Genomic DNA, 17505 nt, shown 5'->3' on the forward strand with positions numbered 1-17505 from the left:
AAATTTTATTTGGCATTTCAAACAAGCACCACGAAGCGCACACAACAATCAGCTAACTCATAATGGCGCCAACAACTCAATGGTTCAGTGTAAGTACCACGCATGTGCGAAACTGCCATCGCAGCGCCGCAATGGCAAGAGATACAAACGAAACTTACTCTCTGTTCGGGTGCTCGGCATTGGTGTTGATATTAAATAAAATGCGTACATCGATAAATATAATGTTTCCTCACCGGTGGCGTACAGCTTCCCGTCGTGCGTGACCGCCAGCAGCGTCTGCTCGCCGCCCACGAGCTGCGCGGGCCGCAGCGCGGACAGGGCCTCGCAGGGCGCGGGCAGCTTGACCTTGGCGCCCTCCACGCCGCCCAGCTGGCCGCGGTGGTTGTGCCCCCAGCCGTACACCACGCCACCGCCGCCGCCCCACCACAGCGACCAGTCCTGCGGCCGCCTGCGGGTCGGAAGCCCTCGGTCAGGGTGTTTTTACAACTCCACATCGTCACTTTGACTTGTAAAACTCGCAAGTCCACAAATGGTCAAAAATGGTAATTTGGCATTTGCTGTTAAGACTTAAAATAATCCATTTGTGTAAATGCTTGTATATTCATCTTTTAAGAGATCCTAAGATCTGTGTTACAGAAAACTAGTTGTCCTACTGAGATGAAGACAAACTGTTCCTCAATCGTCAGTATGGAACCCTTTGTACAATTGCAACTCTTTTAACTCGGAAAGAGTTCAAAAAGGGTAAACCTATAAATGAAATTCGCTACCAAACTGTGATGGCTGAGTTGAGGTTACCATTGCTCTCCACCAGAAGGACAATTGCTGACCTCACTCTAATGCACATAGTGATATGCACCATAATAGATTGCCCAAAATTACTGTCCTTACTAATGATAAACTTTCGTGTGCCCACAAGGACCACCAGACTCCGACACATGTTCCAGTGTGAGTACAATAGAACAAACTTCACCCACCATTCTCCTCTTCCCTTCCCTAGTGAGCATCCACAGAACAGCTAATAATTATGCTGAGCTTGTTGGACCTGCTCCACACCACTCCTGCTGCTATCGAATTAGCTATCCTATCCATCCAATGGCCATACCCTCAATTCTCCCCTTTTTAATGTGTTTCTCTATTCATCTTCACTTTATTTCCTTTTTTTAGAATGAATTACATGTTAAGTGTAATATCGAGCGATGTCCTGACCGCATTCACAAAATGGCTTGATCTTAAACCACAAATGGTTGAAATTGTATATCTATTTATGAAAAGGTACTGGTAACGAGGTTTGACGGTACCGAGGTTCCAACTTGGATGTTGACACAGCAAGCTCCACGGTGTTTTTTAGGTTTTTCCCAATTATTTTCCCAGATCAGTCGGAGTTTGATTTTTAAATTACAAATGTCATCCGATTTCAGAAACAACCCATTTGTAGGCGAGTTATTTTTGCGTGCCTGAATGCTATTGTTCAATTAATCTCTAATTTGGAAACATGCGGGTCGGTACAAGATGTGAAAATACCTGTGCATGTTGCATCCAATTGACTTTATCCTAGAGACCGTTTGCCGCACCGTACATTCACCGATTGGATGCTGGAAGAACTCGAAGTTGATCATCAATATTATAAATAATGTTTGATTACTTGTTCAGCCACTGCAGGAGTTGTTCGTCGTGCTGCTTGCTGAGCAAGGCGTGGTCCTCCCACGGGGGCAGCTGCTCCCCCTCGGGCGTAGCCCCGTCCGCGCCCAGCTCCGCGATGCGCTTGCGTACCTCCAGGCAGAAGGACAAAGGCAGGGGGTTCCTGGACACAGACCAATCACGGTTACGCTACATTGCCTATAGCCTTAAGTAGTGAAGTTTGACAGTTAAGGTAGCACCAAATGGCGATTAAGATTTAAAAATTTGAGGTAGTTAGAGCACGAGACGACATCTGTTGCCATATGAAGAAAGGCGTTAGTTAACTGCATCGAAATAAATTCTGAGGAAATTAGCGTTCTGTCAAAAGCCAAGATTTGAGGCTGACGTAGCTTCAAAGACAAGGATACTTATTTTGTACCACATTTTGTGTCTCTGTCCTCGTACAGCAGACAAAGTGGCGTATAGGTTACCTGTTGATGAGGGACTCGGCGGTCCGAAGGGCGAGGCAGTACCGGCGGAGCCAACCCCAGCGCGGGGCTTCGGCCCCCGTGTACAGCTGTCGGTCTAACTTCAGGGCGCACGCGAGAGCTGCCATTTCCTATCAAAAAAGATTATTCACTATAATTTTAATTTTAAAAAAATCTAGGGTATATGAATATACCAATTTAATGTAATCAAGTCATAGTGAGAGGATCATTAGTACTATGTTATAGAAAGAAGAAACCAAAGAATGAGCTTTGGTAAGTGAGTGATCAAAACACAAGGGTTCAACTGATGTTGAACCCTGTGGAGGTCATAGTCCATGATCAATGACACACACACGTGTCAAATCATTTCACCTGAAATATAGAGCAACCAAAACAGTACAACACATTCTGCAAGACTAACAGTATTGCACATAAAATATCCGTCTACATGAGAGCAACGTCCTTCAGTACATTAACTTCGTTCCTGCCATGGAGACATGAAGAATAAAGGAACGCGGCCTATAAATAGACCACAGGTCGTGGTATTGCCAGTTAGCCCAACAAGTATTGACATTATCAACTATTAACTTTAAAAACTTTGATTCAAATTTTGAAGTAAGTCAGGATAAATTCTTTCTTGTAGAAGACGATATTCAAAATATTTTGTTATTTCAATACATACTACGGAAAAATAATTACAAAATCCTGATTCTGTCTCAGTTTACCAGAAGTAATAAATAAGTAAATGAACAAGTACCCGCAAGTAGTGCGAGTGCACGAGGTGCGTGCCCGCGCGCACCAGCGGCTCCTCGTAGTCGTGCTGCGCGAGCAGCGCGGGCGGCAGCAGGCGCGCGGCGGGCGCGGGCGCCGCGCCCCCGGCCGCCAGCAGCGCGCGCAGGCGCCGGCACGCGCGCGCCGCCTGCGCGCCGCCCAGCCGCGGCAGCAGCGCGCAGCGCAGCAGCGCGGCGGCCAGGCGCGCGCCCAGCGGGTGCGCGGGCGCCGGCGGCCCGCCCGGCAGCCGCATGGCCGTCTCCACGCTCGCGCGGGACAGCACGCCGCGGTCGGAGCCCACGTTCTGCGGACACGATTATGTTTATTAATATTTAAAGCACTCTGTGGCCAAACATACTCTGGTTCTATTTCACATACAGAACTGTATTCTTCACCCGCCTGAACACAGAAAATAGTATACAGTACTCTCTCAGTAATCTGCCATTTTTTAGTAATCGAAAAACTAAAATCAGGCTGCATAATTTGCTGGTACATCGTATTTAGTAGTCTACCATTTGCCAATAGCCTGGGTTTTATTCTTTTAGAAGAATTGATTCAGAGGGTGACTGAAAACATAGAACTAACACAAATGTTAAGTATTACGAAATGGAAAAAAATATTTATGAAGAAAAAAACATATCAAAATTTAAAATAATGGTCAAGACATATGTGATAAACAATTTATAAATTAAATATATTTGCAATGTTATTATTAGAACACACATAACAATATGTAAGATATGTGTGCCCTACTTTAAGATTTAAATAAATAAATAGATAACTTGAAGTTATATATAATAGGATTGAGGTCACTCCTCTACATCGCCTCTACTCAATATAACAATTTCTTAGCAGTCTATGAATGGAAATCAAATAACACTAAAAAATCATTTCCCTTAATTATTTCTCGATAACCCTTGACCTATGTAAGTTAATGTTAAATAATATATTATAATTTGTTTTTAAAAAGGTTTCCGAGATTGGTCCATTATACAATATTATTTTTGGTATGTATATATATTTACATATTTATACACACACAATTCTGGGTTTTTTTATCCCAAGGGGGAGTAGGTATATTATTATTTATATCACTACAGAGATGGGTAGAATTTTTGTTTCAAGATTATGGATATTCGAGCATTTACAGGGCTTATGACCTGTCATAGGTTGGGTTCAAGTGGCCACTTTTATGTAGAATTCTACAACATTCCCCATTCCGCTTATTAGCGAATATCCATATCGGTGACATTTTTGGTTTTAGTATATATGTCATGAAACAGGGAAAGCTTTCGCTAGCGCGTTTGGAGCGCCATCTATGTATTTGATATTGAGGTTAAGTAATGGGGAATGTTGTAGAATTCTACATAAAAGTGGCCACTTGAACCCAACCTATGACAGGTCATAAGCCCTGTAAACGCTCGAATATCCATAATCTTGAAACAAAAATTCTACCCATCTCTGTAGTGATATAAATAATAATTTGTCCATTATGTTCAAATAAATATATTTTTATCTTTAATTGTATCTATCCCACAATGATTTGCTGACTCACGGGAATACAATTATGTTTTGTACATTTTTGTATTTTGAAATAATAAAAAAATAGTCTAAATGGTGTAGATTTAAAAGCTGAAAAACAACAAAAAGACCTTGGAATAACAATAACAGATGATTTACAATGGGAAATGTCACATACTAAACATAATAATTACATTAATAAATTACAACAGGGATGGAGAATACCTTAAATAAGGTAATATGGAAGTCTAGGCATTTACAGGGCCTATGGGACTATGACCTGTCATTGGCTGGTTTAAGTGGCCACTTTACACACTGTGTAACATTCACCATTTTGCCTATATTTGAATATTCTCCATCCCTGTTGTGATTTGTTAATCTTAATGACTCCCGAGGGGGTGAAATCCAGTCTTTTGTCTACGAACATTTGGACAAACTCAAATATTGTAATGGAACCAACTGGTCCGAGAAGAAGTTTAAAAATTGGAAAATTGTTTTCAGGCGTTGCCTAATATGTGAAATAATTCAGTCAGATGAATCTCTTCACAACAATAAAGGTTTCAGCTCTTTAACTTCACATAAATTAACAAATGGAAGAATTGAAGAAATATGGATGTTCAAATATAGGCAAAATGGTGAATGTTACACCGTGTGTAAAGTGGCCACTTAAACCAGCCAATGACAGGTCATAAGCCCTGTAAATGCCTAGACTTCCATATTCCCTTATTTAAGGTATTCTTCATCCCTGTTGTAATTTGATAATCTTAATGACTCCCAAGGGGGTGAAATCCAGTCTTTTGTCTGCGAACATTTGGACAAACTCAAATATTGTAATAATAATTACAGTAAAACCCCCTTTTTACGTTTTTCAAGTGACAAATGTGCGAATTTCGGTGTGTGCGAGATGAAAAAAAGCTGAGAAAAATAGATTTCTGCAACAGAATGTCCTTACGTTTGGGTTGTGGAAAGCCATCACAGGGTGGACTACGAAGCGCCAGCCCCAACCGTTGACAGAGCCGTCGCTGGTAAAGTGCCATCGTACCGTGTCACCTGCAAAATTCATTTGTTTATTCTTCAAAATGTTTGTATATAAAACAAAAAAAAACATATTGAAAATGCACGATTAGCACATTCGGCACGATTTTTATTAAAAGTACATTGTCGGGTTGTGGTCCCGTGACTAGTGTCTCGGACTCATGGACCAAAGGTTCGTGATTTGAATCCCTATCTACCCCAACTCGATTCCCATTTTCTAATAGCTAATAACTCGTTGAAAATGGCCAACAAAATGAAATATTTGGGTAAATCATAAGAACTCAAATATTTCTAATAAAAAATATATTGTCCGCCTTGTCAGCGCGTTTGCCTACCATGCAAGAGGTCTCGGGTTCGATTCTAGACACGTTTGAAATGAAATTTTTCTTTAAAAGAGTGATTTACACTAGAATATTTCATAGTCCCTGAACCCTAATCTGCAAGATTAAAAATGAGAGTTACCCGGTACGATGAGGTCGGGCGACCAGTCCGGGGGGTCGCGGCCGGAGCGCGTGGCCAGCACGTATGCTTGGCCGTCCGAAATGATAAGCGGGTCGTGGCGACGCTCCGTGGAGCACGCGCGGTCAAACTCCAAGCGCAGCGACACCGCGCCCGGTACTCGCACCTCGCCTGAAACACAATAATAACGAGTTATATTTTTAGTATTTTTCTTCATTTTATTATATCGAAAACGTTCAGGACAAAGGCTTCGAACCACAGATCTGGAAAAAGCGGTTTCATCATTTCAAATGTGTTTTGAACTAACAATGTTTTGAGCTTATCCAAACGTTTGCAGACAGGCTGGATTTTGTCCCTAGGGAGTTATTTAGATCTTAATTTGTCGCAACAGAAAGGGAATTTTTGATAAAGGATATGGAAGTCTAGGCATTTACAGGGCTTATGACCTGCCGTTTGCTGGTTTCTCTCTGTTGCAACAAATTTGCATTTGGATCACAGAATTTCAAATGTCATTTACATCGCGGCAAAACTATTTTACACTTTTATGATAACGGTTTAAACAACCTTCTTTCCAAATTATGTTCATATCTTAAAATAATATTTCTATTACCAAATTTTTAAACTTTCTGCATCGTAATTTATTGATGTAAAGACTTTATTCTTCCTAAACATGCGTCAACCGCATGTCACAATTGAGTAAAATGTCAAAATTAGACACTTAAATAAAATGGTCAATTGCACTGTACCTACTTTGAATTTAGTTTGAGACAACAATTTACACATTTCTTTATTTACATTGATTTTATTCACCATTTTGGGCAAACGCGGCGGCGCGTGGCTCGGCATCTTTTGACAGATCGAATGAGTTTCGAAAAATTTTCAACGTAAAACCGGGGTTATGGAAAACGTTAAAAGCTTAAATTGGGGGAATATTTAAATGAGAATGTATAGAAATACATTTCCATATACCAAAGCATTTGTAAATGAAACCATTTTGTATATCTGCAAGCTTAACGACTTGTTTTATATTAGCAGACAAACAAACAAACAGATTATTCCGACTTTTGACAAGTCTATATTCAAGTATTTGATGGATTTCGTCATGACATGACAATGTCTTTCTCAGCCTTCCTCGTTTTCTGCGTCCATCGACATTCACACCGTGAATCCTTTTAGCCGTCCTTTCGCTGTCCATTCGCTCTACATGTCCAAACCGACGCAGAACTTCTTTCTAGATTGATACTTTTTGAAGTGATCTTTTCATTTAATTCCTTCATTTCAACACGTCCTACATTATTTCATCTGGTATGCCCGCTGGCGGTCGGCGATAGTGTTACCATTGAGACAGCAGTCGTCCGGGTAGGGGTGAGGCGACTCCTGGGTGACGGGGGGCGGCGAGGGGGGCGCGGCACCCGCCTGCTCCAGCTCCGTGACGCACGCCTCCCTCACAGCCTCCAGAACTGCCTCGTTCCCGGCGCACATCGCTACGGGGAACAAATAAAATATTATATGTATTTACATTTGAAAACATACAAGCACTGCAAACACGATTATAAGATTTATTTACTCCTGTACCCGCTGATATAAAAATGCGGCAAGTTATATGTCTCCATTTTTTTTTTTGCCGAAGTTGGTAGTCAGCATTACAAAGAAAATATTGTTTTTACTTTTACAGCCTGGTTTCATTATTATTTTACAACTATTTAGCATATTTTGAGTATGTACAAATGTTTGTAGACACAGACTGAATATTACCTGGTGGGGAGTTATTAAGATTAACATATTACAACAGAAATGGAGAACATTTTAAAGAAGTAAATATGGAAGTCTAGGCATTTACAGGGCTTATGACTGGTCCATTGGCTGGTTTAAGTAGTCACTTATTTATTTATTTTTTAACAACCAACCAGATCAGATATTATCTTCTATCACTAATTATATTTGAACATTTGTAATTCTTCCATCTGTTGATTTTTGTGAAGTTAAAGAGCTGGAAAAATTGAAAACACCCGCATCAATAAAGGAATTGATTCAGGTCTCGGAGAGTCAAACATAACGTCGCATATACATTACCTTGCAGAACGTTGGTAATGACATTGGCCGCGTTGGGGGCCTCCACGCGACCGGCCACGGCCAGCCTGAGCAAGTCCAGCAGGCCGCGAGCCTCCTGCTCCCCGAGCAGAGAAGTGAAGTCGTCCAGAGAAACCTGCCAACCGCAGCAGTAAACTAACATTATTGTTACTAGAATTTCAATGAGCCGTTACATCTCTGTATAAGGACAGCGCATCAAGTGTCAGGGTGAATGGATCATACACACTGTTGACGCTAGGCGAACTGTAATATGCTTAAAAACTAATATCATTTCATGCTGCACAAGGTTAGAGTATTTGAGGAAAGGAAAGGAGAACAGGGAATGGACCTACCTTTAATGCGATGAGACTGCGCTGTTTTTCAGTACTCAATGATGAAATTTCACTAAGAATTATTTTAATATTTCGATAATGTCTTGTCACCATAACGATTCCAAGAATTCTTGTGTAAGGTCAAACTTTGTATTTTATGTTCCAAATCCAAATAGTCTAATTTTGTATCTTGATGTGAGGTAGATACTAAGAATTGGGTCAAGGGAAGGATAGTAATGATAGGTAATCGGCCAGGAATAAGATCAATAAACGTTGTTTGTCAAACAGGGATGTGTGATCTCATCGTGGCCGTTCAACGTGTACATTTATAGATAACTGAATGAAAGAAGTTCTGAGTTGGTTTGGACGTGTGGAGCGAAAGATACAACGATAAACTCACCAGGGGTGTGTCGTGAGGAGGGCATGGCATGGTGGCAGCCGCCACTGACACGGCGCTCGCCGACATCCTCGCTGAGTGGCGCGAGCTGATGGACGCACTCAGTGGACTGCTCACGGTACTCTATAAACACAACAGAGCCAGTCAGGAGCCAGTCCGAGGTCAGCAAAATATTGCACCCTATAAACTAATATTTATTTATTAAACACTTTATATACATATACAATTTATATATATATATTATATAAATATTGCCTTAAGGCAATTTCTTCCTACCTACCCAAACCGTTCAGTTTGAGAAAATTATAAATACATGGACATTTTGAATCTTACAATTTTATGCAAAAATTAAAAGCAAAGGTTAACAAAAATAAATATTTATAAAAAAAAATATTAACACTATATTATGAAGAGAGTAGAGGGGATGGGAAGGAAAGAAGAAGGATAAAGGAACAACTTAAATATTTAGATAGTGATATTTCAATCTTGACTTAAGTGTAAATAAAGAAGGGGCGTCTCTAACATTAGTGGGTAGATTATTCCACAATCGAGCAGCTACTACTGTGAAAGGAGGCAAGAAAATTAGAGCGAAGGAAGGGTATTAAAAGGGTTCTCTCGTTACTAGAACGAAGAGATAGTCCGTGTTGTGATAGAGGTTGGAAGAGCTCTCTCAGATAAACAGGCGAAGTGGGATTATTTAAAATATTGTGAATAATGCAATAATTCAATTAGATAAATCTCACCTGCATAAATAAAGGTTTCAGATCTTTAACTTCACAAACATCAACGGATGAAAGAATTGAAGGAATATAGATGTTCAAATATAGGCAGAATGGTGAATGTTACACAGTGTGTAAAGTGGCCACTTAAACCAGCCATTGACATTCAACAATAGAATTTATACGAGAATTACAATCAATGATTCTAGGAAAAAAACAATTTGTTACTATATAAATCAAAACAAGAAAGTATGTTATCGAGAACTTTCAAATTACTATGTACATACCGCAACAAGATTATGCAGATCAGCCGGAGCCTCTCCGCCCCCCTCCCTCGCCGCTCCTTCATCTTCCTGATCCGAGCGCTGGCCGGCCTCCGCTCCGCCAGAGCTGCCCGTCATGCTGTTGCTCAATCCAGCGTCACTCGCACCCGTCAGCGAGACGCTGCCGACCAAACCCATCCCGCTCCCGCCCATTACAGAGACGTTCCCCAAGGCCATCCCGCTAGTTAGGGAGACGTTCCCCAGGGCCGTCCCGCTAGTCAAAGAGACGTTCCCGGCTGTCCCCGTCCCGCTCGCGGCCATGGTCGGCGGGACGGTGGCGTTGTTGGTAGCGCCCGTTTGTCCGACCGGGCCGGAAGTGCCCAGAATGGTGGACACCGATTGGCTGCCGCTGTCGGACAGCGGGGGGATGGGAGGGTCACCCGGGAGGGCGCAGTGGGGCCGTAGCGCTTCGATGATCAGTGAACGAGCCTGTAAAATGAATAAAAAGAAACAAATAGACATAAGCTCTTTCGGCGCTGGTGTCATCGTATGGTGTCATTAAAAAACATACCATTAACCGCATGTGGCATCCTAAGGTGACACGCAATTAAGACGCAAAAATACGGTTGAAAATACTTAGAGGCAGATGTGTGATCACTTCTCCATCGACATTTATATACAGCTCAGACGCTGAAGTCTTTGTGGGCATTTTTTCCAATTCATGTTATTTTTGTAATTATATTTCTACGTAAATAATATATGTATGGAAAAATAAACAAATAAAAAACAAACAAACAATATGATTCTGTAATAAACTCCGTGCAGAAGGCGATTATTAGAGTTATATTCAAAAAGCCTTTCCGTTGTGAATCAGAACCATTTATTCGTAAAGCCACCATATTAAATGTAAGACAAATGTTTATAAAGACAATTTTAGGAGGCATTCATATAAACAAAGCTTCGCTCATCGTCATACTAAAAGTACCAGATTTAAAACTGAAGGAAAAATAAATATTCCCCATATGAAAACTTCTTTTGCCCAAAAGCATCCAATTTTCATAGGCCCCCGTGTATCCAATATTCTCCCACAAGAAGATCCGAGCAGAATGCTCGTACGAGGTTTTCCAGTAATTTGAATTATGTAATACCGAAAACACGTATGACTTTCGCTCAGAGAAATGTCTCTTTTGTGGCCCCGGGAGTGTTCAATGTCCTGGGCCCCGATTACAATGGGAAGTTAACAGAGTTATCTTCGACTGTCTATAAAGAAAAATCTCTATTTGTAAAACATGGCTAATAAAAGCAGGTGATAGGAAGGAATGAAGACACTTTTTTTTTTTTTTTTTATACCCCGCTAAGTCTCTATTTTGAGGCTTGTCAGCAGGTGGGATAGAGGGGATATGGAAGAAGGTAATGAAAAATACACCACAACACCCAGACCAATTGAGAAAAAAATCTTTCTTGGATTTTTTTTTTTGCAACTGGCGGGAATCGAACCCGCGACGCCAGTTTCACAGATAGCCGTCTAACCAACTGCGCCACGGCGCCTGTCTTGGACGAGGCCTTTAACCAGCAGTGGAGAGAAGGAGGTTACATAGTTTAATTAAATGTAATTAAAATGGGATTTCAACATCCAGCCTGTTTCTCTGTCAACTCCCCGGCTGGTGTGGGGCCTCCTCGCCAACCGACTCTACCGAAACCCCCACAAACTAGGTAAAGCAGTCATAGGTAGAGGCAGAAATTAGGTCACTTAATTATTTTGCGCCGATTCGTGACTAACTCAATGACTCGGAATATCACGCAGATTCGACTGACCTGCAGGATGTGCGCGGCCCCGAGCAGGAGAGACAGCGCCCTCTGGCGGCAGCCGATGGGCTCGAGGTTGAGCACCTGCTGGGCCAACGAGGGCAGCTGCGCTAGCTTGTTGGTGCCCGCGGCCTCCTTAGCGGCCGCCTGCTCCTCTTTGTCGTATATACCTGGAACATATTATTTAAGTGAGCAGCTTGAACTGCGTGACGCTGTGATAGTTATTCAAAAAAATCCTATTTCAATCTCGTTTTTGCTACAGACGAAACGAAGCAGCGACAGAACCCACACTCAGGCTGTGTCACCATATTATGGAGCACCCCGTAGAGTCTCCCATTCCTCGACCCGAGAGCTAGCAAACTTAGTGAATAATCTGAAAATAGTTACCTAGGCTGTGCGCCCCGAGGGGATCTCTCTGCACGGCGAAGTACTGCGTGTGCGGGGCGGGCGGCGCGGCGCCCGGCGCGGCCCACGCCACGCTGTGCGACGAACCGGCGGCCACGCGCAGCGGCACGGCGCGCGCGGCGGGCGGCGCGCCGGCCAGCGCGGCGATGGCGCCCGGCGGCGCGGCTGCGACGCCCAGCCCCAGCACGCAGCCCGGCCGCTTGTTCACGCCCGTGGAGCCGTTGCCCTGCTGGCCGTGGTCGTTGTCGCCCCACGCGTACACCTGACGAAATAACACACACAATCAAATAAATTATAATACGATACAATTCAATTATGTGCATCACACGTCTATCCTGACGTATATTTCTAGTTTCTTCCACGTTCATACACCTTGTCACATGCTCTTCAGTTCCGTCCGCTTTTGACATGACCAGACTATGGATTCCTGACCACGGCGAATTGGACACTTCAACCTGAAGTAAGAGGCCCTTCTGTAGACATCTTCGGCCTTGACGAGACACAACTGGGTCCCCTAGCCTCCACTGCCGTACAACCAGTGGACGGAGCCGTGCGCTCTAGTGACCGCAGCGAAACTACAACACGACGCTGGTAGCGCATTAGTTAAAGCGACTATGCTGTAATTTTTTACCTACTTAGTCACGGTGATAGCTGCTTGTCAAAGAAGCTTTTTTATATTCAAATCGCAGTTCAAATGTAACTCTGTGACTTTTCTCTTTCCAAACTTCTTCCCGCTATTACCCCCAGCACCCAATTTGCTATGTCGATATGGCGTACCTGTCCGTCGGCCGTGGCGGCCAGGCAGTGCAGCGCGCCCACGGCCACGTGCAGCACGCGGCGCCCGCGCAGCGCCTCCAGCGGCGCGGGCCGGCGCACGTGCGCGTCGCCGCCGTGCCCCAGCCGGAAGTAGTCGCCCTTGCCCCAGGTCCACACCTCGCCGGCGGCCGTGAGCGCCACGCTGAACTGCGCGCCGCACGCCACCTGCACCACGCCGGCGCCGTTCAGCCGCTCCACGTTCTGCGGCGTGGCGCAGCCCTCGGACCCGCCGCGGCCTGGGCGACGGCGATAAAACATGCTTTAACATTTAGGAAGAAGAATTTAACCTAGAAAATAAATTTAGGGTTCGATATAAAATAACAACTAACCCATCCCTTTTTGTGCCAAAAACATCCGCGCGTTACGGTGCTGTGTAGTCATTACACATGCAAAAAATGAGAGATATTAAATGGAAAAAATTGAATATTCAGAGGCAATTGCTTCAATTATGGATAGTTGAAGTCAAAAGAAATAATATTTTTAATTTAATTGCTAAACATGAAAAAACCATCAGCTAAACAGCGAGCAAGAGAATCACTCCTGACGAAATTCGGGTAGCTACTAATTGGCGTCTGGCAGAAGTACTGGCAACTTTGCCGTTTACGAGTGTGACACTTGAAATTGTCTCTATCGCTCCCAAATATACGTGTATCGAGAGTAAGAGGTAAAGAGTGCGTGAAATAATTTACTTCACTAAAATCTCCCTTCTTTCGTTTATCATACCTTCAATTTGAAAATCAGAAATATAATATGTAGCGTTGGCTCAGATAGAATGTAATTTTACATATAAAACTGTAAAGCGCCCTGAGGTGATTTTTCATTAAAATGGCTATTATCAGAGAATACGATGATATTACCGAGTTTCCCAAAGTCTCCGTCCCCCCACGAGTACACCTTCCCCTGCGCGGTGAGGGCCAGGGTCTGGGCGTCCCGGGAGCCGCACGCCGCCTGTACGACGCGCTCGCCAACTAAAGCCTCCACCTTTAACGAAATAATACACATTAGACATTTTTGTTATTTTTATTTATTTAAATTTTTTTGTTATTTTTACAACATAAGAGATAAAACGGAGGTAAAAAATCCCACAAAGGCATGGCCTGTTCGTGGGTATACAAGAAAATGTTAATGAATTTTTGCTCCTATAATTTTATTTTATTTTATTTATTTCGAATACAAACAGATGTACAGGTTAAATGAATATTTTTTTTAAAAAAAATACATAAAATGTATACATAGTAGGGCATGCCATCCAATTATATGTATTCACTAAATAATACTGTAATAAAGCGACGACGGCTTGAAGTTTAAACTATATAAATAGTAAATATACTGTTTATTAAAAAAAGATAAATATGGACAAAACAAGGAGATAGTGGAAAGGAAATTGATAAGGAGTGGTAAAGGATGATTGAAGGAAAGTGAGAGTGGAAAATTGCATTTGATTTAATGATTAAACGAATTATGAATGAAGAGCATAAATCAAGCCTATTAATTAATAATAATAAATAGACAGTTATAATATTTTTGTGTAACATCAGAAAGAGAAAATAAAATATTCTGTAAAAGATTACATGGTATTTTTTTTATAGTAATTAAAAAAGGAAATAAAAAATATTAAAAGGTTCCTTTATACCGTCACTATTTGGCTGTCATGAACATCTGAACATGTGAACTTAAATGTACTACAAAGTTCAAAGTAATTTCTAACATAAACCATAAAAAAAAAATAAGGAGATAATCTTCATCTTCAATGCCAGGTCCCCCCGACGTTGGAGATCACTACAGCGAAAGCATCGTAATCCTGCTCTTATATTCCGCAGCCAGGACAACTGTTTATTGAATATACTCGCCATAGTGATTCCTGGGAAAAGATGACCAGAGTGGTTTCCGATTGCCTTTTCTGGTGGATTTTTATGTCGGAGTTACCTTCCCTTAGCTGGATGGTTCTTGTTTGGAGGCGCCAGAAACCCACCTTTCATCTTCTCGTTATCTGCTATGGTCTCCCCGTGATCACACTGTTCACACTGATCACACTGTGATCACACCGGAGTCCAAACTGTCAGTGGGGTCGTAGTGAGTCACATTTTGCTGGAGGGTGTGATTCTACAAAATGGTGCGAACGCCCAGTTGCAATCCACCAGCAACACTACCGACTAGTTCAACTCGTGAGCGTCCACATCGCGAACCCTGGGCAATGGGATCACACTGATAACGATGTGATCACAGCAAATAACGAAAGGAGATAACATAGAATTAAGAATACTCCAGAAACTGCATACGCACATCAAACCGAAGGTGAGTCAACTACTCATAAATGAGTAGGTTTACGTTTTGACCCATTAGTTTCTTTGTAGACGTCGCTCAGTACGCAACTCCTAATTTGAATTCAACTATGCCGTGTTGTGTCCTTTTAAAGTGTAGAAATACTGCTAGGATCTTAAAGAAACAGGATGCAATCGCATTTCATGTGTAATTAGCGAATGATTGTGTATATAACAAATGCATTACTAAAAATTTAATTATTTTTCCACCTGTCGAAGAAACAAAATGGAAATTTCGTTAGTGTTGCCAGGGTAGTAAATTTTTCTACCCCTACTTTGCTCATATAATAAGAGAAATAATGAAAATTAAACCTCGGTTTAAACAACGCCGTGGTGAATATTTGACCGACATTATCTTTAAAACATCAAATATTATTTAACATGATATAAAAATATCCGTTTCATGTAAAAAAAAAAATTAAGAATATTTTATGTTCAAAGTTTATTCATTCAATTACTTTTATTAAATGACCCTTTACTTATCTACTCTGTTGTGTCAATCAATGTTTCCGAGTGCACAATAAATATTTAGAAAAATCAACAAATAGTTTTTTTTTTTACCTTACATTTGTGTTATGGTTATATTTTTCGCGATCTGGCAATATTACGCGGTGACTTCTAGTATGCGCGCGTTGAAAGTGTGTCTAAGTGGGGTAATTATTGGACACAGTCCGATGTATTCAAATATGATTCTACGCTCCTTCTGGACTATTTATAATTCTATGGGAGATAATATCATTTTTTATTATAAATAAAATAAATGGGGTTAAAAACAAACAAAAATGAACCATCACACGGTTTTCCAGTAAGGGTAAGCAGAGAGCATAGAACAATAAAATAGGGTCTAGATTTTCATATTTCTTTCATGGGGATATTTGGAAAACGAGGCTCTCTCCCTGATGGCAGAAAAGGCGCGATTGTTCTGAAAGCACGAGACCGCGCGACCCCCTCGAAAACAACAACTAAGATACATCGACGTTTCGACTCACCAGCGTAGGCAGCGTCCTGGTGCGGTGGTCCCCGTGGCCGAGGCGGCCGTACTCGCCCAGCCCCCACGTGTACAGGTGGCCGGCCGCGCACACGGCCGCGCTGTGCGCGCTCCCGGCCGCCACGTGCAGCACGCGCGCCGCGCCCAGCGCCGCCACCTCCGCGGGCCGCCAGCGCGCGCGCGTGTCGCCGTGCCCGAGCCGCCCGTCGCCGCCCTCGCCCCAGGAGAGCACCTGGGCGGACGCAACGACGGGTAATGCGTTAGGATGGATTTGTTTTCGAAGGAAGGACCCGCTAAGCCTCTGTTCTAGGGGCTCGTCAGCAGAGGGGAAGAGAGGTTATGGAAGAAAATGCACCACAACACGCAGACCAATAGGGAAATATCACATACTACGAATACCGATAAAAATATATGAAATGGATTGAGAATAATTAATTGTATTTTCAAAATCAATATGGATATTGTTGAGAAATGTTTTCATACATAACTTTCATCTACCCTCATTTATAGAGCAATTAATACACCAATTGCAGTGTATCTTGATCATTTTTGCTACACGAAGGTGAGACGATCAGTCTTACGCTTCATGAGCCGGTCCAGTAGCTCAATCACAAATAACTGCTCAAAAGACGTGCTTAAAAAAAACAAAGCGATGAGGATAATATTAAGATGTGGGAGACGAACAAATGTTCAGAAAATGATTCAACTCCTAGATATTATGACAATTGATCAAAGAATCAAATTCAATGTTGCCAATGAAATAAACAAAATTATTAAAGGAATAGTTCCGAGATATTTTCAAAATAAACTAAAAAATAATGAGTTCTTTCATAACTATGCAACAAGAGGATCTAAAAATATAAGACTAGAAAAGAAATCAAAAGCAATGTCCCAGAACTGCCGCATGTACAAGGGAAAACAACTATTTGAAGAAATGCCAGAAAGCATAAAAAATGAAATTAATGTAAATATATTTAAAATTGAATGTAAAAAGTATATATGTGAAAAATATTAGGTAGTACATAGTTATAGTGTAAATAGTGAATTTAATTAATGAAAATGTACATATGAAACAGTTAATATTATAAATTAGGATACTAAGTGTATATTAGTGATAAATAATGTTAGAATAAGTATAGATGTAAATATTGTGTTGTAAATATATATTAGACTATGTTACACTAAATAAACAAAAAAAAAAAAAAAACATGCTAAGCTTAACAAATTACAACAGGGATGGAGAATACCTTAAATAAGGGAATATGAAAGTCTAGGCACTTACAGGGCTTATGACCTGTAGCATGGCCTCCGTGTTGTAGTGGTCAAGACGCTTGACTCACGCACGGAAGGTTCCGGGTTCGATTCCCGGTGAGAACACGAAATAATAAAAAAATGTGATTTTTTTCAAGCCTGGGTGTTCTGTGATGTAATTTACCACTGTGATTGGGCCCCCTGGCCTGTTGTGGTGCAAAAATAAATAAATAACAATATTGAAAT

At 41.8% G+C, this 17505-nt stretch overlaps 1 protein-coding gene across 1 annotated transcript in view; it reads right to left on the reverse strand.

The window, feature by feature from the left end:
* HERC2 (E3 ubiquitin-protein ligase HERC2) overlaps positions 1-17505 on the reverse strand; it is a 151555-nt gene that overhangs the window by 37914 nt on the left and 96136 nt on the right. The window contains exons 58-72 of the mRNA XM_088227494.1: positions 16010-16240; positions 13557-13680; positions 12661-12935; positions 11866-12145; positions 11488-11648; positions 9697-10161; positions 8694-8813; positions 7965-8097; positions 7229-7375; positions 5895-6062; positions 5350-5447; positions 2863-3180; positions 2109-2236; positions 1643-1801; positions 234-448 (exon numbers count right to left, since the gene is read on the reverse strand). Coding sequence (XP_088083620.1) covers positions 234-448; positions 1643-1801; positions 2109-2236; positions 2863-3180; positions 5350-5447; positions 5895-6062; positions 7229-7375; positions 7965-8097; positions 8694-8813; positions 9697-10161; positions 11488-11648; positions 11866-12145; positions 12661-12935; positions 13557-13680; positions 16010-16240 — 3022 coding nt within the window. The remainder of the gene's footprint in view (positions 1-233; positions 449-1642; positions 1802-2108; positions 2237-2862; positions 3181-5349; positions 5448-5894; positions 6063-7228; positions 7376-7964; positions 8098-8693; positions 8814-9696; positions 10162-11487; positions 11649-11865; positions 12146-12660; positions 12936-13556; positions 13681-16009; positions 16241-17505) is intronic.

This window comes from Micrasema longulum, unplaced genomic scaffold (assembly GCF_059751315.1).
Source record: "Micrasema longulum isolate JH-2025_06_02 unplaced genomic scaffold, ASM5975131v1 h1tg000044l, whole genome shotgun sequence".
NCBI lineage: Eukaryota > Metazoa > Arthropoda > Insecta > Trichoptera > Brachycentridae > Micrasema > Micrasema longulum.